This window comes from Calypte anna, chromosome 1 (genome assembly GCF_003957555.1).
Source record: "Calypte anna isolate BGI_N300 chromosome 1, bCalAnn1_v1.p, whole genome shotgun sequence".
NCBI classification, from domain to species: domain Eukaryota; kingdom Metazoa; phylum Chordata; class Aves; order Apodiformes; family Trochilidae; genus Calypte; species Calypte anna.
The window spans coordinates 177,745,602-177,773,538 of record NC_044244.1 but is presented as its reverse complement, the minus strand read 5'-3'; the positions used below and the strand labels follow the sequence as shown (position 1 = coordinate 177,773,538).

Sequence of the window (27,937 nt, the reverse complement as noted above, 5' to 3'; positions counted from 1 at the left end):
GAAGAAAGATGGTTTTTTTTGTTTTTTTTTTTTCTTTTCTTTTCTTTTTTCTAGCCAAGACGGCTGGATTTCTCATTTAAAAGCTGACTTCTTGGAACACTAGCAGCAATCCCTCTCTGCAGATAAAAAGAGCTTTCATACAAAATTAAGATGTAGTTTACAGTATACTCCATGGAAAAACAGCAGGGGCTCGAAAAACACATTTCCTCACTGACTACTGAGAAGAAAGATTTCACTGTAACTGATGCCATCAGCTCCTGCCCAGGCTAGAGGTTTGATAAAAGCAAACACACCAAATAGCCTCAGTTGCACCAAATTGTTTTCCAAGCAGGATCTGAATTTAAGTAAAGACTGCAGAGAAGGAACTCAAATGCCTTTGGTGAGGCTCATAAGACTTTGCTCAAAAAGTGACCTTAAGCAGTAATTCTGGCAAGATTACAGCTGCAATTCAGAGTAAAACACAGTGCGGCTTTGGGAAGTTAAGTGTTTGAGTCTTGGTTATTCCTTTGCCAGAAAACTAAAAAAAAAAAAAAAAAAAAAAAAAGGAAAACAAAAGAAAAACAAAGAAAAGGAGGCATTAGGAGTCATCTAGATTTGGGAATCAGAGAAGACTCAGGAAAAAAGAGTTTATCATACCAATGATCCGAGGACGTACAAGGAGACAAATGGTTTTGAAGCAAAAAGCCATCACAGAAAGATCCTTCCCCTTTCCAGTAATGGAAAAAAGTCTCTGTGGACTGGAGAAACTGAATCTGTTGCCTATCCCTGATTTAAGACTAAAGAAAAGAGCTGTCAAAAGAACATCAAATCCTACAGATTCTCTTCACTTCTGGTGCTGCAAAGAGCAGGGTAGGGGCAGTGCCTGCTGTTAACATGGGGATGGTGGGGGGGGGGAGAACAGGACTCAGCAGCACTATCATAAACACAAAAATAACTGGGACTGCCAAGAGTTGGAATTATAAAACTCTGTATTTATACAACTCATTTTCCAGTGGAACTTGTGAGTCTAAATCCATATATTAAGCATGCTGACTCACACACAGTGAATAGCTCAATAATTTCTTCAGTTCCAGAAAATACAATCGTACATAAAATTCAAACCTAAACTGACATAGAATTTGCTTAATTGTTAGCCTAAACATTAAAACATTTGAGAAAATGTTTCCACCCAAATTAACTACCATGGCTGAATACAGGAGGGGAAAAATGAAGCCCGACTCAAAAGCAATATAGAAAAGCAATACCTAGCCCTTGTATTGAGTAGTTCAGTATGAATTATGTAATGTTTTTGTACAATGGATTTTCTTCAGGTCTAAATAATCCATAAGAATTAAATGAACTAAAAATCGTGCATGGAAAAGTTCAGTATTTTTTTGTAAAAATTCCTTCTGATAAATTAACTTTGATATTCAGAAGTGGAATTGGCCACCTGCTTTAATAAACATTAATGATTTTCTATACCAAGTGACTGGGAAAAACAGTACAACTCAAAACTACTCATGTATTTTTTCCTTTAAATGAGATGATGTGCACTGTGTTTAGCTTTGAAAACCACAGTTCCCAAGTGAATGTGATGAAACTGAAAGACTGATAAATCAAGAGTATTTTCTTTATGTAATGAAGTATCATGGAGTGCAATTAGTCACCATGAAGTAATCAAGTTTGTGTCTTGTGCCTCTTATCTTCTTAGTGGAGCAGCTTGCAGTAACCTTGCACTCCGAGGTGCCTGGTAGATACAGTGACATTTCCTTCCATTTTTTATTCTCAAAATGAGCCAATTACTACAACCCTGGAAAACCTCAGTGTGAAGGTTTTTAGACAGTGAAAACAAATCAACCATACTGCATTTCTTAGAAATACAAACTAGCTCATGTAAAGGCTTGCTGAGACTGGCTTATATTAATCCATGCTGCACATTTTAATAATACTGAAATTTTAATTTATTTCCTACATTTAAAAATCAGCAGTAGAATCCCAGTGGATTCACCGATCCATATAGAATCAAATTCAAGCTATGCAATTGCTGCCATCGCTTATGTAAGCAGTGATAATTTGCAGGTGTTCAGATGTTTGCAAATAAGCTTAATTGAAAACTGTAAATCACCATGTGCTCAAAATGCATATCAGCATACCAAGACAACAGAAGGAATTGAGGATGAGCAGCCTTTTTCAGCTGAAAGCTTTTTTCCAGCCGACAAACAGGAACAGCCAGTGACTTGGCTCACTCAGATTTCATAACAACCTTGTGCATTAAGTAAATGAATATTTCATATATACTTGAAGTGAGAATACATAGTGTTCTGTGTACAAATAAATTACATGACCCTATTGTAAATAGCCCTCCTATCACTCAAATGGATGCCAAGAAACAAAAAGGGACTGAAAAGGTGAGGAAAATGACAGCAGGAAACTAGAAGATTAATCAAACATGTACCTGGAACTTGCTAACATTTTGCTTTTTATTAAAAGCCAATCATCTTAAGATGAGGATTATAAATTGAACAGTTAGGTGACCTCACCCACCCCCCCCCCAAGTCATCAGAGAGCTCAGAAATCACATTCCTGGGGGAAACAAGTAAGAGCCTAAGCTAATATGGGAACCACATGGAGAAATAAAAAATAAGGAAAAACAGCAAGAGAGAAAGGCTTCTCATTAGTCCCAGTACCTCTGTGACAGGGACAACCTACAAGCACTTTCACACCGTGGGTACAATGAGCAACAAAACTCAGGCAACTCCCGGGCCACCACTGCCCATAGGGCTGCTGTATGTCCTGCATATCAAAGGTCTTCCCCTGTTCTGAACACTCAGAAGCCTTCTGGATGTGGGGAAAATGGAAGAGGACACAAATATGGAGATGAACCAGCTGTTTCTAGGGCAGAAGATCACTCTCTCTTCCCCTCCTCTGCAGAGCACTTGCCCACACACACACCTACACAATGCAGGGCTGCCAAGCACCCTCCTCCACAATGCCATCCTGCATCCAAAGATGGTCTACAAGAGTCTCCAACTGGATAAAGACCAAGACTTGGAAAGATGTTCACAGGATAGGTCCATGCACCTCTCAGGTAAACCTTTACATCTGGCTGGCCACCGCCACTGGACCAGACCGAGGGTGGGCAGAGCAGGCACACGGCAAGTATCATCCTAATTCTGGGGTCAGTGACAGGAAATTAAACCCCTCTCAATTCTGCTGCAGCCACCACTGTCCCTCCCTCTGGGTACAGGGTTTTGAATCCCAGTGGGGAGTGCTCTTGCCTAAAGAGTCAGCACAGACAAGACTACCAAATGATGGAACACTCTCATGATATGGCCAACTGCTGAAGTTTATGCAGGCTGCTTTAATAAAGAATGAAACAAATAGTATAAAATTGAAAGAAAGCAAAGCAAGTAAGAACAAAGCCCGTGATGAAGTAATGGAAACGGAAAGGTCTCATTGCATCTGGTGACCGAGGAGACCAGAAAACTTGGGACTTGCACCATCCACTTTCACACAGAGCTGCCAGACAACATGCTTATTTTTATAAATATTGCTGGCAAAACCCCTCACATATTGAACTAGGTTCCACTAGTGCCTTTTGTCTCTGTACAAGGGATATATGCAATACTTATTCTTCTGGGTTTGATGCTTTTTTTGCAGGGACAGTTAAATAATTTTCTGAAACCTCTTTCTGCTAAATGAACAGGTTTTCAAACAGCATTGAGCTGTACACAGGGAATATATTCTGGCAGCAGATTCAAGTCAGATGTACGAAATCCTTCAAAGTTAGGTGTATTTCCTCTGAATACATAATTTCTTTTTCTGTATAATTCTTCACTATACTCCTCTTATAATTTCTTAAATGTCTAAACTGTTTAAAGTTAGTTGGTACAGATATGTGTATTTTTTTTAGCCCTGACTCACTAATTCCACCATATTTTAGTTCTAACATAATAGGTATGTCCAAGTTTTCATTCATGACTCATGCAATGAAAAAGCTGATTATTAAAAACCCTATTTATTTACTGAAAATATTCTCCGACCTATGCAGGAAACAAAAGAAGTCAAATGTACCCTTCAAAACAAGTTTAACATTTTTCCCTTAGAAAAATGGCACTGTCTCACAGAGAAGAGCAAACCATCTTCTTGTAGCAGCGTACTGCACATATGGTATAGAAGCAATTCCTTTCTGGAAGCACAAAGCACACTAATCTGCACAATATAAAGTGCCATTCTATCTGAATTTGATAACCATATAATACCAGGTTGGAAGGGACCTCTAGGATCATTTGATCCAGCCTTATAATAATCTTATTTCCCTCTTTCCATGATGGGCCCCTCTCAATACTTAAATATTTAGGGTAGAACAGCATAAAGCTGAACCATAAAAGACCATGAAGACTAAGGAACTATAAAGAATTCTAAAATTCTTAATGGTTAGACATTTAGGTGCAGGTAATGGTAGAATGTGGCTCTGATACATAATCACTCACAAAAGCCACACCAAAACTGGTGTGAACGGATTAGTTTCTAAGGCATTAAAAGGGAGTCGCAAGTGTCCTATAAGCAATCAAAACAAACAAAAAATCCTAGAAACTACAGCATGCTCATATGACATACCATCAAACTGTTCAGTAAACAGATTTTTTTTTTAACACAGAGAAAAATAGGTCTTGCAAGAGTCTCGAGAGATACCCTGTCCATCTGCCTACCTTAAAGCAGACTCAGTTCTACAGTACCCATTCCTGACAAAAGCTGCTGTAACATGTTCTGCAACAATGCTGAAAGTGGGGAATACACAATGAACCTCATGCAATCTATGTCAGTGCCAGACCATGCTAAAGCTTTTTTCCTAAAATTTGAAATAAATCGGTTTTGTTCCTACTGCACTGTTCCTACTCCTTCCTCCTTGCAGATGTGGCTTGCAAATCTCAATTTTTTCTCTTTCTTCAGCCTTTTATCCCTACCATAAACACTGTTTTCTTCAGCCTTTTCTGCTCAACCATATGTTCAAGGCCTCTAACAAATCATGTTGTTCTCCTCATGACTTTCCCTAAGTGCTCCTCACTATGCACGAAGTGCAGTGTCCAAAAGAAGATCCAGTGCTCCAGCTGCACACAGTTACAGACCTACCATTTCCTATGCAAAATTAAAACCCACCACCAACCCTCTCCCCCTTCCTGTTCTCAGTGTCTACTGCTACACAAACTGGCCCCCCAAGCATGTAAGGAGCATGCAATGCAAGCACCTGCACCTCTCACCTGTTCTTGAGATGTGCTGCCAGGTCACATCGCTGCATGACTTCCTGACACACGGAAGAGAAGGGGCACAAAACAAACAGTTTGTCTAACAGTTTATGAACAAGAATGCTGGATTTTTTGCAGAGTTTAAAATGGAGTCTCTTCCGGTCCAGTGGGCAGAAATCCTTCTCCTGCAGAAAGTTCCTTAGGCACTTGTAGCAGAAAGTGTGTCCGCAGGGAGTGTCCAATGGCTGCAACAAGGGCTGAAGGCAAATGTGGCAGACCAAGTCATCGTCCACTTCGTTCTGGTAGTTGTAGAGGTGGTTCTCCCTTGTCCAGTGCTGCTGGCCACACTCGAAGCACAGAGGGTTCAAGGAGGCATTCTGCTCCACCGAAGCCATGTCATCACCTGTAGTCCCCATGGTGCAGCTAAGAAGGCTGACAGATCCTCTTCCTCCTCATAGGATGGGGGTGCTCACATAGAGCTCAGAGGAAAGCGACCTCCTCCAGGGTGACTTAGATTCTTTGCTCAAGTGTTATTTTCTGCAAGAAATAAAGAAATAAAAATTATTCATTTTGCTTGAATTACGAAAATTCTTGTCAGAACTTTTGACATCTTCTGGGCTTACCAAAACCACAACAGCTGCATGGAGTAAGAGAATATTTCTGCTTTGAGCAAATTTGTCACAGAAGATGGTAACAAAAAAATCGGCAAGTGTGGTTTCTTTTACAACATAAACATTTTACAGCTCCATAATAGCTGCTGCACTGCACAGTTTTCACCTGCAAGATGACCAATTTGTGACAGCAAGGACACTGCATTATGCAATGTCACACCACAAGCATGCAATTAGCATCTAGCACCAAAAATACCCTACTGTGAAAAAATGGTTATATTACCAAGTAGTTAAATGTGTGAGATTATGATTTTAATCTGGTCATACTCTTCTTTTTTTGATTTTGACTATTAATGTAGAATATTACACATTGCATTAAAAAGAAGAGCAACTGCTTACCCAATACATCCCATTAGTAATATTGCATGTATGTCACCACTTAACCTTCAGGTTTTTTCTGTAGATTGCTACACAGTAAGGGGGCCTGGCTGTATCCAATACACAGAATTTGATTTAGTATAAAGGTCATTATTAAAAACATGGAATAAACTAACCATATAAAGCTATTGGTTCCAAACAACTAACCTGTTTTACTTTTTATCTAAAAAATTACAGCATACTTGCTGTGACAATAATTGTCTCAGTCAAAGGACTGTAGGTTGGTCTCTGTAGGATTTATTTTTTAAACTTTATGAGCTATTAAACTTTGCCCCTCTTAAAATAGCTACCTGGTCGGGAAACAGTGCAGCCATCAGTCTGCTATTTCAAACAGTAAATCCTTATCCCTCCCAGCCTTATTTACCCTTCCCTCCCTTAGAAAACCACATTGCTTGACACTCATAACAAGATGATTTAGAAAATAAAGCAAATTTTCTCACATTCTTAAGTGACTTCCTAATTTGTTAGTTTTGGCAAATGTTCTCACAAGTGGGGGAAAACAATAAAATCTGAGTAATGCTTACTTTGTCCCTCAATTCTTTATTGCTGTTCAGGAGGAAACACTCATGACAGACACTCATTGTATCCTAGAAGTGTAGTAGCAAGCATATGGAGACATGAAAACTGCTAGCCTAGGTATCAGCCCATCATCTTTATTTTTAGTTGCTGAAAACCAGTCATAAATATATTCTGAAATTCATGTGGAACACATACAGTTCGCCATGTCTTGATTTTTAAGAGAATCCCTGTTTTGGTGTTTGTCCCTTAACCTCACACAGCCAAGCACAAGACTTAGAGCACATTTTACAAGGATTACCATGTCCTTTGACGCAAAAAGGATTAAATAGTAATTTGTAACCCGAGCTTCTATTCTGCTGTGGAAATTGATGCTCATCATTGCCCTGCCTTGTAGCAGATAATATGCACCTTCTGGAAAGGATTTCACGAGGGAAGAGCATAGTGGTTCTTTGTTACTGGAGACTTAAGAATGCAAAATGAGACCCCAAAAGAGATTACTCAAAAACAGTCTTAAATGTATTATGTAAGAGTTCCAAGATTGGAGAGCAGATCAGGGGAGCCGCGCACGGGGCCCTCGTGCTTGAACCGCAGCTCCCTCACGCTGCCTTCGTGCTGCTGGATTAACTGGAGGGATGAGACTCGTCTAATGGCAGCCCTTTATGTAACCCAAAATAAACCAGATACATGTTCCAGAAAAACATTGTGTTTGTTTGTGGCTTTACCAAATTATTTTGCCACTTAAGGTATTAGGAAGGGAGCAGGCAACATGTGTCATGTTGTACGTGGGGGGTACAGGCAGCACCAACAGGCAGGGCAGAGGAAAAGGAGAGATGCAGAATGGGGAGAGAAAGGCATTTTAAGCATCTTTCCCAAATGCTAGACCCACTCCTACTACTGAATACAACCAGGACTCTTTGTCCTCCTCCACGTAACCCAGGTCCCAAGAAATGAGCACACCCTACATCAGCAAGGCCACAGAAACACCCAGAGACCACTTTGCACACTGCAGTTACAGAGCTCCAGATATGCACCTCTGACAGGGAGCATTGCCTTTCTTTGAAGTCTACAGGGCAGGCTGTTTCTCCAGCCTCTTCTCAGCTCTGCCAGTGTCCCATTAGCTTAAACCATCAATAAATACCATATCAACTGAACCCACCACTGGGTTTCTCCAGCTGATGTGACCACCCTTCCACCACCTCTATGCTGGCAGACCTGCGGGAGAACTAGGTGGCAGATTACAACATGAAGATTCAAAAAAAAGAAAACCCCATTACTACCACCCCCCCTGCCTCCCCACAAAAAACTCCAACCCCCAACAACTTAAACTCATTGAGATTTCTTCACTTTGGTGCTGCTGACTGTTTCCTTCACTGCTGTGCTGCATCTGGGGCAAGCCTGTTCCACGACTGAAGAATCATTCACCAGGATTTGTGTTGATTATATAGCAGAGCTGCCTAATTAACAATTCCAAGACTTTTTACAGGCTGTTCCCAGTGCAAAATATCAACTGATTTACAAACCCCACAGACACAATATTTGTGGTCCAGGCTACGACTGGGACGGCAGGCAAGCACTAAATTTCACTTATATAAAGCACTATATCCCTGAAATCCACAATACCACTAAAAAAGCACTGCCATTTATAACACCCTACTTCAGCTCTCTTTATTCATCCCTTATACTATTTGCTGTATTTCTTATCACTGCAGATCACCAGCCCCACAGAGCAGTATCAGCTGGGGAAAGCTGCAAACAGGAAAAACAGTCGGAATTACTAAAAACAAGGCGGGTAAGAGAGCCAGCCAGGCCTGCTATTCAAGTCATATAATTCCCTAGGAAATAATTCTCCTGGTACCTCATTACAACAGCAGAGCAGTGCAGGTAGTGGCCTGCTTTCAGTTTTAAATCACAATCCACTTGGGAACTGGGAAAGACTGGACATCCAACTGTGCAATCTTTTATTTTATTATTTTAAGTAGAGTGTGCATAAGAACGATCTTAGACTGGAAAAGACAGTCTTATCCTTAGGCCTCCTCTGGTTCTGACTTATTGATTCAACTAACATCCTTTGAAGAACCTTGACACATTTTTACAAAAGCATAAGATGTCAGGCTTTATACCCACCTCAGATTTCATTGTGTTTATTCCTTCTGTCTGCACTATAAAAAAAACCAAACCACCACAAAAAACCCCACACCAAAACAATAACAAAAAACACAACAAGCAAACCAGAACTGTTATAAAAACTTTGCTCTTTTACTATGGTTGACCTTAATATGGTCAACTAAGTCACAAATAATTAACACTACTTTCAGTCTGAAACTAATGGAAACATTTATTTTGCAATGAAGGCCCTCAGAGATTTAACTAATGTATTTCTAAATTCTCTTATTAAAATCCTGGAGATTTAGAGCCCATTAACTGACTGCTCAAAATTTTACAAAAAAAATCTGACTATACGCCAGAAAAAAACAACTAAGGAAAAAAAAAAACATTCTACCAACTAATCCCACTCAAAAATGATCTTTAACATTCCATAGTTTCCTAGGTTTTTTACTACCCTATGCAATTTCCTCAACCAAAAGCAAAGGACACACTTTGATGAATGACATCCCTGCTCTTTTGCTGGACTCTGCTGTCCCTGTATGCCAAAACAGCTGGGACGCAGGTTCCCAGTTCTGTGGCTAACAACTCTCTACATCAGAAAGGACATCTTCTATCTGAGATGTATCTAATCACTGAATCAATGTTTAATAATATTGTGTAGCTTAAAACAACTACAGGTAGGAAAATGTCCAGCTGTATTACCTCTCAGTCCAATGCCACTGGGTGCTGGCTGCTGCTTCTCATTCCAGAGGGCTCAAAATGTTGCTGCCTGCGGGCAGCACAGAGATGCTCAAGCAAATCCCATTCTTATCCCTCCATAGTGGGGAAGGAGAGGGCACAGAGAGGAGAGGGATGTTTCAGTGGAGTTCTGGGTGTCCCCTCCCTGGAAGTGTTTAAGGCCAGGTTGGATGGGGCTTTGAGCAGCCTGGTCTACTGGGAGGTGTCCCTGTCCATGGTAAGGAGAGTTGGACCTGGATGATTTTTAAGGTCCCTTCCAACTGTTGCCACTCTATGATTCCAATTAACAGCCATGGTGAAGTTTTCATATGACCCTAACCTCAGGCAATGCTTTCCTGGTCAGTCAAATTTCTACTTGTAAGGCAACACGTAACACTTATCAGTCAATTACTCTGAACAACACTATGGTCATCAGCCTGGATTTCAGGAAAGGCTGGATTAATTTTAAAATGTCACAGGATTTCTGAAGGCAGTTTGCCAAGGCACCTGAACACCCAAGCTAGCTAGGAAGGATCTAAGGGTACCCAAATTTCCCTGCCTTTTTCAAAGACCAGAGCTGTGAACAGGATCTCTGAGCAGACAGGAGTAAATGAACACAAGCCCCAGGAGAAGGAAACCAGACAGTGGTTACAATGCTTAAAAACCACATCACCCTTCACAGGAATCAGGCTTATGATTCATAACTGTTTTCAAAGCAGACCCTAGCTTGAGTGGAAGAATAAAAGACAGCAGAAACTGTAATAAAAAACATGATGAGAATAAATAGCTGGTGCACAGCACTGGAGGGGAAAAGTGTTATTCCACATTTTCCAATAAGTGTGACCTAGCTCATTAGATACAATCTCTGCTTTAATATTAAAGCCATACAGCAAACAATTGAGGCAGAACTAGCCACTTGTATTGACTTTACAATATCCGTGTTAATTATACCGAAATCTGAGGGCTGCACTGTCTTGAAACGCCAAACCCCAACTCAATTCTAGTCAAAGTTTATGAGAAAGTAATCCTGTTAAGACTCTTCCTCTTTTGAAAACACAAAGAACCAAAAATGTTATCAAAAGATGGCATCTGGCAGCTCAAAGTCAGGCAAAAACCCACATGAGATGAGAAGAAAACAGCAATTAGACCAGGATAGATTTCTGCTAATGCTGCAAACACACTGTCACCACATGCCAATTTCCCTGTACACCTGTATTTATACCAACAAGCAACCTTTTCCCATGTTTTTTTACATTGCTCAGCAGGACAACTGGAATTTTTATATACAAACTAAGTAAAATTGTGCCTGAATGACAACTTTGTTCCACTGAACCACAACCAGGAAGGGCTGGGCTTGCAGTAAAACCACCTCTCTGCTGGTTATTTCTTGGCCTCTGTGCTTGACTTTTTGCTCCATCAAAGCAATGCACATACTGTGAAGGTGTCAGCCTTCTACCAGATCCTGATGTGGCATCATCACTGCAAAGGAGGTGGGGTTGTAAATGTGCCTCTGCTTTCCTACCTCTGTGGTGTGGGGTTTTAGATGCCATAGCCTAAAAAAGATGTGGACATGCGCTCCCCTTGCCGGGTATTTCTGGAGCACGGCGTTTTTCCCAGTTGTGGAATGAAGCCCTGCTTAAATCTGGTGAATAAGGAATGTTTGGGAAAATTATTAGGACTGTAAGTTGCATTCGTTATTTGTGGAGTGCTGTGTTTCCGTGGCAACGGGGGGGCTCTGGGCTGTAATTATTGCCACAACCGTAAGGGCACCCGCTGTACTGCGGTGTGTGTGTGTGTGTGTGTGTGTGTGACACAGGCTGGCAGGAGGGGGGGCCTGGCAAGAGGGGTGGATGTCTCCACTGTCCCCTCTGCCCCATGGCTGCCTGCAGAGGTTTGGGGGGTCCAAGCAATGACCTTAAGAGGGAAGGAAAAGATATAAGGCAAAAGGAGAGCAAGGGGAAGCACAAGACCATCTGACCAGAGAAAAGATGGATGATGCTCACCTCACAAAACCAGCACCTCAAACCCCAGGATGCTTGACATGAGGGGATGACTGGAGGAAAGAGAAGGATGTGGTGCCCAAAGATGAAAAAAGGGCCAGAAAGGATTTTTCCAAACACAGCAAGATTATCCTGCAGCCATTTTCTATTTAACAAACAGAATGGCTTCTATTTTGAGACTAAGAGATCAAAATAGCTTTACTTTAGTCAAATTGGGCTCATGTATGACAGGAAATATCATGACTGTGACCTTACAGAGATCTATGAAATGAAATATCCGTTCTTTATAGCAAATACAGAGCTACATATGATAAATCATCTCAGAATAGAAGAAAAGGAGACAAGAGTATGCATCTTTAACAAAAACACATCTACACATCTACAGATTAAACTTTGCATATTTCTACTGAATAAGAAAGAGTACTGAAAAAGGAAGGGCTAAAACACACAAGAGTTTCCCAGGTTTGGATGACTGGGCCACTCTGCTGACCTTCAGGAAGCCTGAATCCCCTGGAGAAGTAAGGACCTGATCTTGCACCCCTTTCTCTACAGGCATGGCAGCCACTGCTGCCCACCTTACCCAAAGTCTCACTCACAAGTATTTTCCTTCTCTGCTATCCTGTTTCACAAGAGGGGCAGCTGCCACCTTTACAATTTGCAAGATGATCCATTTTCCGTGGTGTACCGTTCAATGTGCTGCTCAGTGTAAAGAGAAAAACCTGTTTCTGGGGGCTAATCCTGCTTGGTGTCAGAAGCCACCCCACTACATAAACCAACAGAAGTGGGACAAGCCCCTGAGAGCTCAATATGCTCCCAGTCTCCCAAAAGTCAAGCAGGTTTGCAACTTTTAGGCCTGAGTGTCAGAAAAAATTGTCCTCAAAACTTCCTTCTATCTCCTAAAACTCTTTTGGGATTTCACAGCAGTGAAAAAAAGAAACAGAAAGAAGCAGAGTGAAATGAAAGTGAAAACAACCCACACTTACCTACTGGTAGAGCCAAAGACACATTTCCATCCTAGTGCAAAAAGCATAATGAAATGAGCATCTCATCACTGTGGCTGTAAAAGGTGGGCTTTTATATCCCATGGGAGTGAAAAAAGTACCCAAACAGCCAAAAATCCACCACAAAGAGACAATTAGCGAGGCTTTCTTCTCACTGATGAGCAGAGGAGAAAGGCAAGAAAGAGTAAAACATTTGCTCCTCCACCATGGTTATTTTCTGCAGTGCAATCTGTCCACCAGCCCTTGCCATATGTGCCACCCTTTCTGTCTGGAGAGATGAAGGCAGCAGAAAGCTGTCCATCAAGTTGCTAAACCCTCTGGAAAGCCCTCCCCTGCACACTTTGTCCTGAAATGGGGACTTTTGTGGATGAACAGAAAACACTTAACTAGATTAAGCATAGCTGGTTCCTGGGTATATACAGAGACAATTTGATTAATTCAAATTTTAAGGAGCTGAAGCGATAAAGAAAAAGAAAATGAAGAAAGAAGTGGTGAGTTATGTTGCTTTTTTCTGCTCTTCTGAATAACCAGCCCCCATCCTTATGGGTGTGCATGGAGAAAATTCAGGGAGACAACACCTGAATTAATCACAACATGGCTTTGATGACAGAGAGGCTGGGGGTAGAGAGGTGGAAAGAAGGATAAAAGAACTTTCTGTGTAGTTAAATAACAGAACAATTTTCAGGGAGTAATACCAGCCTCATCTCATCCTCTGGGCATATGCTACCTTGCACAACATGTTATAACTGGTTTGTCCCATCAACCACAACCCAAGTGATGGTGGAAAACTACTTTGAAAGCTAAACTACAATGTTACAAGGCAGTTCTTTAATTCAGCCACCCTATGAAAAAAGATGAAGCTACCCCCTGCTAAGATAACAAAAAAGGAACTATCTCTCTCAAAACAAGTATTTCTAAGATCTGTGTGAGACAGAGCCAAGAAGACACACTTCAGAAATGGCTCAAAAAATGGTAACTCATATGCTGTCACTGCTCTGCATGAAAGGAGGCACAGTTCTCCACAGAACCAAGTGCTCATCAGCTGTAAGGAACCCACGACAATCTATGCCCAGAGGGAGACAACTATAAGAACAAGAGAAAGAATAAAGACGATGGTCTAGACAGAAGGTTTGTGCTTTCAGCCTCAACCTGCCAAACAGCACCCAGCAGCTCAGAAGCATTGCTTGAAGAGAAAAGGCAATCGCATAAACTGGTCTGCCTAGCCTAGAGATGGCTTATTTTCTCCCTCATGAAAGAAAGCAAATATCACCACATCAGGAATCTTCAAAAAAGAAGAAATTAAAAGCCTTCTTGAGCCCACAGTGGAAATGGTGTATAACTCAGCCTACCTACCTGCAGGCCAGATTAGCCAGGAGATGTAGCTTGCTCATGAGCAGGGGTACCACATGCAGAGTGGTTCATCTGTGAAACAACCCCACCTGGTCTGTAGCCCAATGTGACCAGGCAGCAGGGGAAGCTGTCCTGGCTCTGGCCACTCCTTAGCAGGCAGGGGACTTGCCCCGAGCAGCCTGTGCCCAGGAACTACATGAGGATGTCACTCGCTAGCCCTCAGTCAAATTAACACCTAGATAAAGGCAAGTTCTTGGATTCTTAATGCTTTAGGGTGATGACCACACCTCTCCCTATTAACTCTGCTGAAGACATTTCACTTTGCTGGTGTACATAACTTAATTTCCACTTAATTTCCAGGGAGAACTTTACTTCTCATCTATGTTAAAAGGTTCTTTTCAGAGCTGGCTGCCTGACGCAGCTTCGAGCACGGGCAGACAAGAACATAACCTGTCCTCATGCTCTTGTATATTTGTACAAAACACCCTCAGATTGCTTTGTAGGACACTTGTTAGAAAATAAAACCTTAACATTCAGATCTTCTGCTTTTGCTCTCTGTATGTAGGTGTACTGTACCTCAGACACACATAATCTGTACACAGATACTGAAAATAAGTGGCTTCATCCATTACTAGAATTTTCATAACAAGAACATGTTAGATCTAGAAGTTGTAGTCTTAAATATACAAATATTACCTTAAATAAAAATAATTTAAATATTTTGTATGTAAACAGGTCTTTAGAGTAGACTGGTACTTGATCTGGGGCCTCCAGACAGGATTCAGAGAGAGAGCAGACATTGAGTTGACTATGTAAAGTCAAGTCTGGTTATACAAAGTTGTCAGAGATAAAAAATTTGAAAGCAAAGAGAGCACTGCATTTGTTTTCAGTCCAAATGCAGGAATCACACTCTCTGCTTCAGCCCTTGTAATTCCACAGCCACCAAGAAACAGTGGAGACAACATCAGTTGATTAAAAAAACACAAGCCCAGTAAAAAAACCCAAACATTTTTTCCTAAAACATTTGGCTATCCCCTAACCACGTTTGCCAGCTGTTGATTTCAATTACTTTCGCTGTGAGCTTGGCTGACTGCATGTTAAATACATACATGTATATTACAAAAAGAGAATTCCAGCACCCATCAGACAGGGAGGCTTTTACAGTACAGTTACTTATCAGCCTGAGGTGCCAAATTCAGCAGCTGAAGCATCCCCTCCGAATCCTATTAAGGTTCTTAGAAAGAAACTGCTTCAGCAGGAGCACTTTTGAAAAGCAGCCCTTTAAGATGCAAGTGAAAATGTTAGCAAAGGCACATAGTAACACACAGGAAACCAACAGGTCCTGGTAGGTACTCTCAAATGAGTGAGAGGGGCTAAATATTATGCAGCAATCTTCTACCTCCCTTTTGGAGAATTAATAATGTGGAGGAGTGAGCGCTGAACTGCTGTCACAGCATTTCTGTCCACTTCCCTCAGTAGTCTTGTTCTCTTTGTTTGAAAAAGGAAGACTCCTAAACACAGGCAGACATGAAATCACTACCTTCTAAGCGAGTAGTACAAATTAAATTCAAAGGAAAAAAAAGACACTAAAGACACAAGTGGTAGCACCTATGTAAAACACCAAACTGGTAGCAGCACAGAGAAGTTATATAGAACGTACATATTTATAGAACTATAAATAAAGAAGCTAGAATAAAATTGTCCAATGAAAGCACAAGAGGGTTTAGTGGTCAGACAAGGATACTTGTACTTAAAGCAAACAGGGGTCAGGAGAAGCTTGGTGGGGTGGGGAGGCAGCAGGGCTCCAACTGCTATGCCCCTCTAGCAAAAAAAAAGCTGCCCTTAAAAAAGAAAACAAAGCCTCAATTTATGAAAGAAAAATGTATTTCAGTTTTCAGATACTTAATCATGAATTTGCAAAACATTCAGAAGACATTTACTCACATCAGTAGGGAATTCTGGTTCACCACGTTTTGGGAAGAGAGTGGGAAAGGAGCGATCACAGGTAGGACGTTCAGATTCCTAACTTCAGGCACCACTTTTCTGTTGTTGTGGTCAAAATGGCTCCAGCAGTAGAGGCTGACAGAAGCATGCTACACTGGGAAAGAGCCAACTTTCTCCACCTCCTCCTTCTCCCTCTCCAATCTCTTCTCAACATGCTGATATTTTGCATTTGAGATTCTGTGGGGGATGATACAATTTTCACTTCCTTATTTATTCTATGTATTCAACCCTTTAAGAGTTAGCTCTCAAAATACCAGTCTTTGAAGGATATTACTTCATTAGCATTGCTTTCAGAAAAAGGTCTTTAAGAGGCAGACAATTCAGCCTCAGGAATGCCCATCTTCTTTGCACTCCCAAACCACAATGCTCATTTTCCCAAACTGAGCACTTCTCAACAAGTTAGGTTAGGTTCATAGACACAAAAAATTCAAACTCTCGTTTATTTCCATACCTTTTTTTTTTTCACCCCTAGCCCATGTTAAGCACTTTCACATGTTTTATGCCAGATACTTAGATGAAACATTTTTAAAACTTCATAAGCCTTTTTTTTTTTTTTTTTAATTGCTATGTTATCCGAGAGCCAGAAACCATCACAGACAACGCTCCCACTCCACTGGGAGCTGTGAAAATGAACACAAAAGATAATGCTGTCTCTGTGAGATAAAGACTCACATTCCCATGGGCTCTATCTCCTTTTCATAAAAAAGGATCGGTGCTGTGCACCAAGATGATGAGAGCCCAGAAATGCTACACAAGGTCCAGTGTTGCTGTAAACACTTTCTTACCCTTCGCACAGAAGCAGCAGCAGCAACTGTGTTGATAAGACCATGTTAACTCAATGCAATGGCACTAGAATGTGATGGAGCATTTGAAAATAACAGATTTCCATGCCACTCTGCTCCCATCAGCAACAATGGTGACCCAAGGAATTAGTCCTGAAGCTAACTTGCAAATTGCCAAATCATAAAATCTTACAAGAAATGGCTCAAACTGACTAGCAAGTTCAGATCAGTCCAGCAGCTGACAGGAACAGAGACCGGTGGGTCAAAGAGATTCTGCCTGAAGTCATCTTCACCTGGCAGTCACTAAAAAGCTAAGGAATACCTAGAAAATGAGCCCTCACTTTATTGCAAGAAGGACCCCTTCTGCATCAAGCTTGTAATATAGGGAAGTACAAAATTAATACAAATATATATTAAAAAAAAAGTAATCTGCTCTATACTTACTAGATTCCAGCTAGATGCAGACATTTGGATCAGGAAAACAACGTATTATATTTCTGTAAAGAAGTGTATAACGCTGCAGTAAAAACCAGCCTTGATTTTCACTGGCTTAGAGAGTTAAAGAGCTAGTAATTCCAATTTAATGAACCAAGAAGTGGCAAAGGTAATTAAAAGCCCTCACCCTGTCCTGTCTGTGTGCAATCTACCAGAAGTGCATTTAAAAAATGATGAGATTTTCATTCAGAGGAGACATCTGACTGTAAAAGCAGGAGATTCAACTACAAACAACACGGTATCTTATTATCATTGATATAGGACAGGAACAGAGAAATAAATAAAATCCCAGGCAACTGATCTGCCTCCATATATTGACTGAATGTAAAGAAAACATAAAGGGAAAAGGAAAGTCCTTAAAAGGCCATTCTAGCTAAACAATTTTAATGTGGAAAAGGTAAAATCCTTCACAGAACTGAGAAGTAACAGTAGAAAATTACTGCAATAATATAACATGCTTTGACTAAAAGGAGTAATTTGCATACATTTCCCTTTATGAACTTCAGAATGGGAAATATATGAAGTTGGATTTACTGCTTGTCCACACAGACCTGTTTAACTGAATGTGAAGTTTCAGTAAAGTTATATTCTGAACTAATACTATTTTGTTGTTAAAGCACCTTTTGTTGCTTTAGGTTCGGCAAATCCCTACTAACAAATGGAAGTAAATATAATGCTAAAAGAGTTTACAAAAAGTCTTATTTTTGTTTTGGTGTTTGGTTTTTTTTTTCCCACTAAGTATATGAAAATAAATCACTAGAACTTTCCCTAATGCAATAGAAGATGGATTTTTTGGGGTTTTTTTGGATGCTGGATCTGGAGAACAGCTCCCTAGTGCCCTCCTGACTCCCTTCAGACTTGTGAATGAAACTTGTGAATGAATGCTTTGTCTCAAAGATTCCTATTTAACTGCAAGCTGGGGTCAAAGCATGCAATGAACCAGCTATAAAACCTTGTCCCAAGTAATTATTGTTAACATTTGTACACGGCATGCTTAGGGTAAGAAGATAAACAAATAAAACCATCAAATCTCAACAATTTTATCAAATCTTCAATAAAAAATCTTCCTAACAGCCAGACCTGACACCTCACTTGTTCTACCAGTTTTCTCTCTCCCTCTTTCCACTCCCCAAACCCTGGAAAAAAAACAGGAATTATTCTTCTAGGGCAAACATTCCCACTTGAAAACATTACATACACTTATTTTAAAATTCCTACACACTAGAGTTCTTAACTTTTATTTTTCTACCAAAATATCTTGAAAGCAGACAGATTTAGCAGAAGGAAGGAACAAATGCATGAATGATCTTTGGTTTCCCATTCTGTTTTTTAGAAGAACATGATCTCTCTTTGTTTTTACCAAAGTCTTAACCAGAGGACACGTGTTACTTGTGCATGCACTGCACAGTGCCCAACGAAATGAGAAGCCTTTTTGTAAGATGGCTATAAATGCTACCTGGAAGTTTACCAGGGTTTCTAGGATGCTTGTTGGAAAAACCTTCTAGATAACTGTAGTATTACTACATATGTATCCTAGGAGACCAAAGAGCTTCCACATTTAAGAGCTTATTTCCCAGCCATTCTCTCGATACACATCTCCTGCATTTATAAATAATACAGACAGCTGTGAGAAAAGAGGACATTGGTTTAATTACAGTCAAAATGTACACTGACCTCTGCTTTTATCAGCATAAATCGTTCATTTTATTTCACTTCTTTCAGACCTTCTGACTATAAAGATGCCAGGAATCTCACGTAATTCATGAAATGTTTTTCAACTTGAATTTTACAACCGAGCAAAGCTAAAAAAAATTCATCTTTAAAAATCCACAGGCATATACGCAAACCACCAGAAAGAGCCTTTGTGTTCATGCAAGTTAAATTTACATTCCTGACCACAACATTTTGCAAAATATCAAGCTTTTAGATATAATTATCAGAGAAGCCTAAAAATCAGGAAAAACCCTCCGAAAGAGAAATTTAAAAAAAAAAAAAAAAAAAAAAGGCAGCAAAATTAAACAAGAAGCACAAACCAGCTAATTCAAGAGAGACTCACTTTACACTTCGGGTTAGAATACCCTATCCATTTGAAACAAGCCAAATCAAAAGCATTCCCTTTATTTCTTGCTTGTAATTCTTATCACAGGGTCTAACATGCAATAAAGCACTCGGCACCGAGCCTCTGAAGAGCATCTTATGCTCAGAGGTCCCTTCCAACCCCTTACCATTCTGTGATCTATAAAATGCCCAGCACAGCCCCGGAAACCCCCAGGTACGATTCCCCAGCAGCCAGCACCGAGGATCTGTTACAGAACCTGCAAGACAGAGCACGACAGCCCCTTCCCCTCATCCCCTTCTCAGCCCACATTTCTTACCCTTCCATGCCAGTGGAGGCGAGGAGGGAGCACAGCATACCTGCCCAACATAAAGGAAAAGAAGAATATACTGTTGTTCTCTTGGAGGAGGGGATATCACATGACAACAGGGAACTTCAAGGAAAAAGGTTGTCAGCATGTCAGTATACACAAATTAATTCACCAGTGGGTAATTAAAACAGGACCAGCCCCTCCTCTAACCACTAAGCAGCTCTTGGGGTTTGATTTACTTAAAGCAGTCAATTCATCTCATCACGTCTCACAGATACGAGTGAAGCCCTAATGGCTGTGGCTCCGTAAATACTAACTGGAGCAGGAAAAAGAGTAAAACATCTTCAGGCACTCTCTTACGCTGTGTCCTTTTCAAATCCTAAACCTAACATTAAAACTAACTGCAGGCTAACATGTCGCCAGCAAATTCTCATGAATGCATAATGAAATGGTGCTACTACATCTAGCACAACACAGGTTTGTAAGCACAGCCGGCGAGCATGTGCGGGTATCACACACACAGGAATACTTTAAATAACTCCACACTATATAGTGGCTTTACAACACATATAGGACGTATCAGGTCCCTGTCATGCTCTCTGTGTGCTATGAACATTATTCGAGCCAACACAGTGTTTAAAAGAAAAACAACAGATTGGATTATATGTTATTTTTCTTCCCTCCCCTACAGTAATTCTGCCTTTTGAAAAAGAAAATTAAAAAGAAATGTTCACTGTTCTCAAAACTGCACATTATTTCTGAAAAAAGTCTCGATTTCAGTATAGTTTTAGAATTCAGTATCTCAATACTAGAGGGTTACTCAGTGCAGAAAGTCAATTTACATCTTGAAATTACTCTGATTTTCACCAATTAAAAAAAGAACAGGGGAAAAAAAGAGTATTCTGTTTTTCTTCCAATTTAACTAACCTTCTGGATTTTTGAACACTAGATATACTGTGGACTCACAAACTACAAACCACTTGCTTCCACAACAGCTTTTATACTTTTTATATTACTTCTCCACTATACAAGACACACCAAAGAAAATACACAGGAGACTCTATAGCCAGCTAAATGTGATAACCACCATATCCCTCAAGACACCATCCTCTTCCTTCACGTAGTTCCATGAAGTGGATGAAAAAACCCCTAAACCTACAAACAGCACCATAAATCAGCAGTAGACAAGTTTGCTCCAGCAGCAAAGGGATCAGTTTGAGGTCACAGTGGATGCTTCAGAAGACTTCAGGGTGGTCTTCAGGCCAACCCCCACTTTGGAAAACATGATTACAAAGTAAATTACTTATCTGAAAAAAGTACCAAAACTGTTTTTCTTGACTCCTCTTGGCTTGGCATGGTCTTAAACAAACAGGCTTGGATAAACAGTGGGATGAAGAGGACTGATGTCCATCTGGTTGACAAGACAGCAACATGGTCTAGATGAGACATCACCCCTGGTGAGGCCACCAGACCAGTTAAATAAACTGTCCAGTCAGAAGCGAGACCCATTCCCTTCCTTCCCATGAGATAAAACCCACGTTGGTATTTCAAAGACCTAGAGAGTACTATGGAAACTTTTGACCTTTACTAGAGACATTTCCTACAGCGCTAAAATGACACCACCAGTGATATTTATGCTGGGTGTGGGCCATTTTCTTTGTGTTTGAATATTTGCCAGTAATACACCAGTTTTTCTGGGGAACCAACATAAACCAGTCCTGGCAGAAGCATTCCTCTGTCCACACACCTACACTGCACCTTCACGGGCTTACTTTAGCATGCAAACATCGTTATTTCAATAAAAAGAAAATCTGGAAATGGCATTTGCTAAGCTACCAAGTTTTTAAGCACAAGGAGTTTCTCTGTACTGCAAAACAGGGGCAGTGGAACTCTGTGCAGTGAAGCATGGGGCTAAAATCAGAGCCCTCACCCTACAGCATTAAAGCTGCTGACCAGCCCAGCCCTGCTGCTCCAGGGCTCCCTTCAAATCAAATCACCAAACACCAGCACTGCTCTCACTCCCAATTAAGCTGGAGGAGGACAGAGAGGATCTGCCTGCTCAGCCAACAGGCTGAACCAAAATTCTGTGTTTGAGCCCCAAAATTGTCTTCAGGAGCTGTGTCTCAAAAGACCTGATGGTTGAAGTAAACCCATTCTCCTCCTCAGTGATGAACCTATTCCCCCAGCAACATAGGGCTTTAAGCATGGACTCTACAGTTTTAGCAGTGCTTTGCAGAAGTAAAATTAAGATGTTAAGATTTTATTTCAACTAAGCATGCCACATGATTGCAATGAGCAGCTGAATAACGAGATCTTATTCGAAAGAAAAACCCAGCACAAAACCAGGCATCAAGAAAAAAAAATACATATTTCCAAAGGAAGAGGTAAGCAATTTTTACCCTTGTTAAAAAGTTGAGAAATGTGTACACCACCAGCAAAATATAATTAATACACAGCTTTCAGAAGAGTCCAAAGGAGCCATTTAATTAACCACCCACTGATTTCATAAATGACAAGAACACACAAAGGTAATGGCACCTTATAATTGAAAATGTCCGGTTTACTTAGCAGAACTGAGGAAACATGCTTTGAACTCAAGACATTTTAAACTTTGTAAGGTGTGACAGAACAATGTACTGTTCATGATACAGTCACTGTATAATCCACTTATTTAATGCCTTTACCTAAGAACCACAAAGTCACTGACAACCATAAAGGTTTTAACCTTTAGTAACTCTTCAATGGGTTTCATGCCCCTTCAAAACCACAGAAGAGTTGGGAAGAAAAACCCCACTATTTTATTGATATGCCACTTCAAACAAAGTATTGCCTTATGTAGGGACTTAGTTGATATCTGTAGTTCTCTCACTTTCATGCAAAAGGATCCTCTGTAAGCCCCGTGAAATATTTCTATTGAAGATCTCGTAAACTCATTTTGCAGTTTCTCATCCTTTCCATGCACAAGGGAAAAGCTTCATTTCAGCTACTACATCCTTTACTAAAGTTGAAGAGAAGCAGCTTTTACCAAGGTAGGGAAACAATGTAACAAAATAAGTGAAAGGCTCTTCTTTCCCCTTTTTTCCACTGGACTTTTTAGAGCTAACATTGAGCCAAATTAGTATTCTTTCTGCCATTCATAAAACTACAAACGCCTTTATGCTGCTACATTACAGCATAGTCTGTAAGAGTCTACATCAAAGTCCATTTGACTGAACATGAAACACAGCAACATCTGAATTTATGAGCTGTCCATCTCCCTATCTAATGGACACACTAGGAGCATTCATTTATACCTGCTTTGGGGCATACATAATTCAAAATAACTGACTGAAGGGTTTCTTCAAGCATAGCAGTCTCCACTAGAAAGCTGACTGCCAGACTGAAAGACTTTGCTTACAGGACTCAACAACCTCAGTGCTCCAACACCACAGCAGCAGTGGCACGCAAGGACGGATGCTGCTGCCTCAGGCTCAGGATCTTGATTCCCACCTGTCCCCATCAGCAGCCCTAGGATGACTTTAATGACTTCAAATAGCAATGTTTACCTGCCCATCTACTACTGGAAAGGCATTCCTTAATAGAAATCGTTCCACGAAGCATGGATCCCAACAGCATCACTGCACGAGGTATCTAGCTGAAGCAATTATTTTGTGTGTACACATTAAATATACATTTCTGCAATTTTGCATCCAATGGTGAAATATTTATTTACTGCTATTAGCTACTCATGTTTACAGTGCCTAAGGGTTTCCCATCCTTAAGTTTTTATGATATTTACTCAGTCTGGAGCAAACCATTAGCAGGCTTACCTAGCTGTATTAGATGTCTGTTAGCAATGCCTCCAGATAACATAAACATCCCTTTAAAATTATGAAACCTCTCATTACTTCTATGCAATATGGTTTATTTACCAATGAGATGAGGAAGGAAGGGCTCTTCAATAAATACCATAAAGCAGCCCATAATAATTCTGTAACTTTTTTTTTTCCCCCTAAGCTTTCATGTGTTAACTCTTTAAGAGCATTCACATCAGCAACCAGGTACTGCCTGTACCCCCTGCTCCAGTAACAATCCCTTTGGGTTCTTTGTTAATACTCCTTTACATATTCTTCCTCAAAGGACTCCTATGCATTTTACCACAGGCCAGAACACAGAGCTGGTTTTCCATGGTTAATGATGATGACCACTGCATGTTTCCAGGATGCATTCACCCTGTGAAAATGGTTCAGATTCTCTGCTTCTACATATTACAGAAAATGTTTTGCTTAAATTGAAAGATACCGTTCAGCTGCCTGCAGCTTCAAAATCAATACCCAATACTGATGACTTGTTTATAGTATTTATTATTGCATTAAACTTAATCAGAAATGCTTGCTTTCTTCCATGCCACTAACATATTTTGAATGAAAACAATGCTCCAAAACTCCTTGAAAGAACTCCACTTACCCATCATATTACTCCCTGACAACTGCACTTGAGGTTTCTCAAGTAGCTTTATTTGCAGTAAGCACATGTTCATGCTACACAGATTTCCCTCTGCTACATTAGCAGAGTAATAAGCATTATAAAAGAGACTGACCACAGCTAGAGAAAGGCTTAATCATACCACTATGTTACAAGTGTCGTATCCTGCTGAAGAAAGCTCTCAAAGATAAATGGTGTTTGTGTTACTAAAACTTACCTGGGATGAGAGATAAGGGAAAAGGAACAGGGAAACCTCTGAAGCACAGAAGAGCTCTGATTTTTCACAAAATACCAAAATTTGCCATTAAAGAGAGCAGAAATACCAGATCTTGAAGACAACCTTCCTCAAACCCTGCCTGTAGGAATTACTGTACAGTTTAAGTTTTTCTGTTTAAACGAGTTAATCTGTCTACCAATAGGGAAAAATACGCAGCATTTATTTTTGCTTATTTTTGCTTTATAATGTCATTCTTCTTCACTTTCTGCTACAGAAGTCTGAAGAGCCAGAGATGAGGTGGACTGCAGCTTTTTTATGAGGCTGGCTCCTACTGTACCCTTTTGAGGTCCATTCCTACCCCTAACATTCTGTGAATCTGTAGTACCATTTCATCTTTAAATACAACTTAAATCTTTAAACTCAAAAGTATTCACTTAAACTGTACTGCTCATCACTACAAAATCACACTCTTTCTGTGCAGTAATATTACTTTTTCACCTTCCTGCCTTCTGCCACCAAACAGCTCTTCTATTTGCTGGTATTTTGCCACAGGATGTAACTTTGGAAGGGGCAGTCTTGTCTTGGAGTTTGAGCTCCTGCCATCAAGAATCCATTCCTTACAAAATTTCCTTCGTATCCTCAAAATTAGGATGAATAGAAAATAAGTAACAAGTGGTTTTCAGGTTTTTCTGCACATCAGCAGCATAACCACCTCAACACCAACGCCTCAGCACAGGACCTGCTTTCATACAGACTACTCAGATTCTTCAACCCAGCAGCTCAAACAGCATTTGTTATCTTCTAGCAAATACCTGCTACTGACTATTTGCATTTCACAGGCTTTCCCATAGCTTCTGCTTTTAAGAGCAACCTTCCGGGTGGCTTTCACCAGCACTATCTCATTTCACATTGCAGCAGACCAGGAGAGCACAGATTCTCAGCTTGCAGGGCTCAGGCAAGGTAACTTCTATCTCACAAAACCAGAACTTCTTATGCCATCTCCCTACACCTCCACTAGCCTCACAGCTAGAGGGTTATTTTTAGAATGTCCTATGCATGTGCACTACCTGTTTTTAATGAAATAAAAAATACAAGAAAAATTATTCAAACAACATCTGCAGACTACCTCCCATAAAACCCACCTGGCAAACAACTGTAGAATTCCTTCAGGACACCAAATGTCCTTAAAACTTAATTTTCTGACTTGAGCAGAATCCACTCTACTGCTACCATCTCCTACGTAATTTCTTGTAGAAGCTTTACATGAGGAGTTGAGGACAAAACTAAGTTCTTTCCACACCAAAGCCTGCATTCACTTTGTGGCTTTTCAAACTCCAGAACTTCTAAATGTATGTAAATCTCTTAAACAAATAACCAAAGCACCAAGAAAATTTTTCTTCCAGAATTACTTTGCAGTGTAACTGGAATGATACTCCTCCTTCACTGAAATATTATGCTGTGGTACTAACTCAAAAGTTTCAACCATTTTCATTTCATTACCAGTAGCAATCTAGGAAATGCTGCCATCAATAGTAAATCTACATGAAGTCGCACTCCTCTGGTGCATTTTGTGCATAGCAATCAGTTGATAACACAATCTTGTGTTGTTTAAAATTCAGTTTATTCTTCAGTTAGACTGCTAGCCAGACTCTAATTTATTATATTTTCTGGTACATTTGGTTTCGGATATTCTGACATCCTGGCTCATGCCATTAGAGAAGGAACATAAAACGGTGAAGATGTCTACAGACAGCTGAGAGTTAGACAGCAACAGCCTGGAAAATTAACAATATCACTGTCTCTGAGCTCAGCCAGAGACCTCTCCCGCATTAGTGCTACAAAAATTTGGCAGCATTTCTGCACTACAGGCTTGACACCCAGGAACAGCCTCAGAGGCATCACAGAACCTCAGCCAGTGCAGCAGGCAGCTCAGATGGCTGGGAGGGTGAGTGGCAGCCCCTGAGCCTGCCAGGGCAGCTGAGCTGCAGAAGAAATGAAACACCAGCCCTCCTGCTCCTTGGAGTCCACCAAAGAAACCAACAAAGATCTAAATGTCAACATTTTTATACTTTATATATTGATTTATTTTTAACATTTTTTTTAGCCTTGCATTGTCTCAGTCCTAGCTACAATTTCTTTCTCAGAGCACCCAAGGTGAAATGAGAGGCAGCAGCCAGAAGCCTTCTCAGAGCATCTTTCTTGAGAACCCCATCAGAAGGGAGGGCTTTGCCTCCCCCTCCACCTTGGTGACCGACTACATTAACCTTCAGGGCACACTGCCAGCCCCACCTGCTTACTCAGGCTTTTGCCAGCAAGGGATGTTCTCACAGCACTGATTTGTCCTTTGAAGACACATCCTCTTTTGCTTACTTCTTACTTCCCCCAACTACATTTGGCATTTGAACTCCTGCACCTTGAGGATGGAGGGGCAGTCCTGATGGGGACACATCTGACCTTTCTCTCAACAAGATTCTGACAACTTCAAACATGAAAAATCCTTGTGGTGTCTGTACAGCTTGCTCTATTCCCAAGAAACTCCACATCGGGCTTTGAAAAAATGTGTATTTCACTTCTTTTGCCTGTTCTTCAGGAAGCCTAAAGACAGCTTGCTAAAACAATACCCAAGAGGAAAAGCTTTTGCAGGGACACCTGGGCAGCTGGACCCCAAGAGGCTGTCAGAATTGGAAAAAACTTGCAGTGGGGGGAACTTGGCTGGACCCAACCCCTCAATGACCATTTTGTCCTCCAGAAAAAAACCCTAGCAGACTACTATTCCTCCATAGGTTAATAAAGTTTACTCCTGTCTATAGGCTGTTTTGTAGCTCAGGCAGTATTGTCAGCTCCTTCTAAACCTCATAATCAGTAAGGATTTCACTAATGATGCAATTGCTGCAACTGCTACAGTCAGTTAAAGACAAGGTCAAACATAACATGTAGCACTGTTAAAACATGATGATTCAGGCAAGCTAATTTACAAAATTAAGAAATGCCACTTTTTAGCTTACCCGATGCATTTCAGTTTTCCCCACCCCTTCTGAACCTGTGTTGTAACCCAGCTGCTGGTTGTTCAGAAGCTTTCTTCCCCAGCAGCCCAGTCCTGTGCAATAGATGGACAGAAAAGTGAGTACAAGCACATATCCAATTTTAAGTTGCTTCATTTCACACTTTAAAAATCCCACTGAAAGGAAGTTATTGGTGCATGAAATACAGAGTACAATTTTAGCTTGCAAAGTCTCATGGAGTCAGAGCAAATCAGATCAGGCCACACTAAAGTGGGATGGAGATCTAGGATGGAGTGGCTCCTCCCTCCTGTTAAGAGCTATCCCATGCCTCAGCATACTGAAGTATCACCATTGTGACAAGAGAAAATAGATCCTTTTATTTGTGTTCAGGTACCAAGAAAACACATTGACCAAGTTCTTTAAAAGCACGTGACAACTGCCCCTCAGTTTAGGAAGGATATTGAGGTGCTGGAGCGGGTCCAAAGGAGGGCAACCAGGCTGGTGAAGGGACTCGAGCACAGATCCTATGAGGAGAGGCTGAGGGAGCTGGGGCTGTTCAGCCTGAAGAAGAGGAGGCTCAGGGGAGACCTTATCGCTCTCTACAACTCCCTGAAAGGAGGGTGTAGCCAGGTGGGGGTTG

The 27,937-nt window shown here is 40.7% G+C and overlaps 1 protein-coding gene across 1 annotated transcript in view; it reads right to left on the bottom strand.

Annotated features, from left to right (window-relative positions):
- LNX2 (ligand of numb-protein X 2) overlaps positions 1-27,376 on the bottom strand; it is a 50,568-nt gene extending 23,192 nt beyond the window's left edge. The window contains exons 1-2 of the mRNA XM_030469047.1: positions 27,301-27,376; positions 5,241-5,762 (exon numbers count right to left, since the gene is read on the bottom strand). Coding sequence (XP_030324907.1) covers positions 5,241-5,641 — 401 coding nt within the window. The 5' untranslated portion in view covers positions 5,642-5,762; positions 27,301-27,376. The remainder of the gene's footprint in view (positions 1-5,240; positions 5,763-27,300) is intronic.
- Between the last annotated feature and the right edge of the window lie 561 nt (positions 27,377-27,937).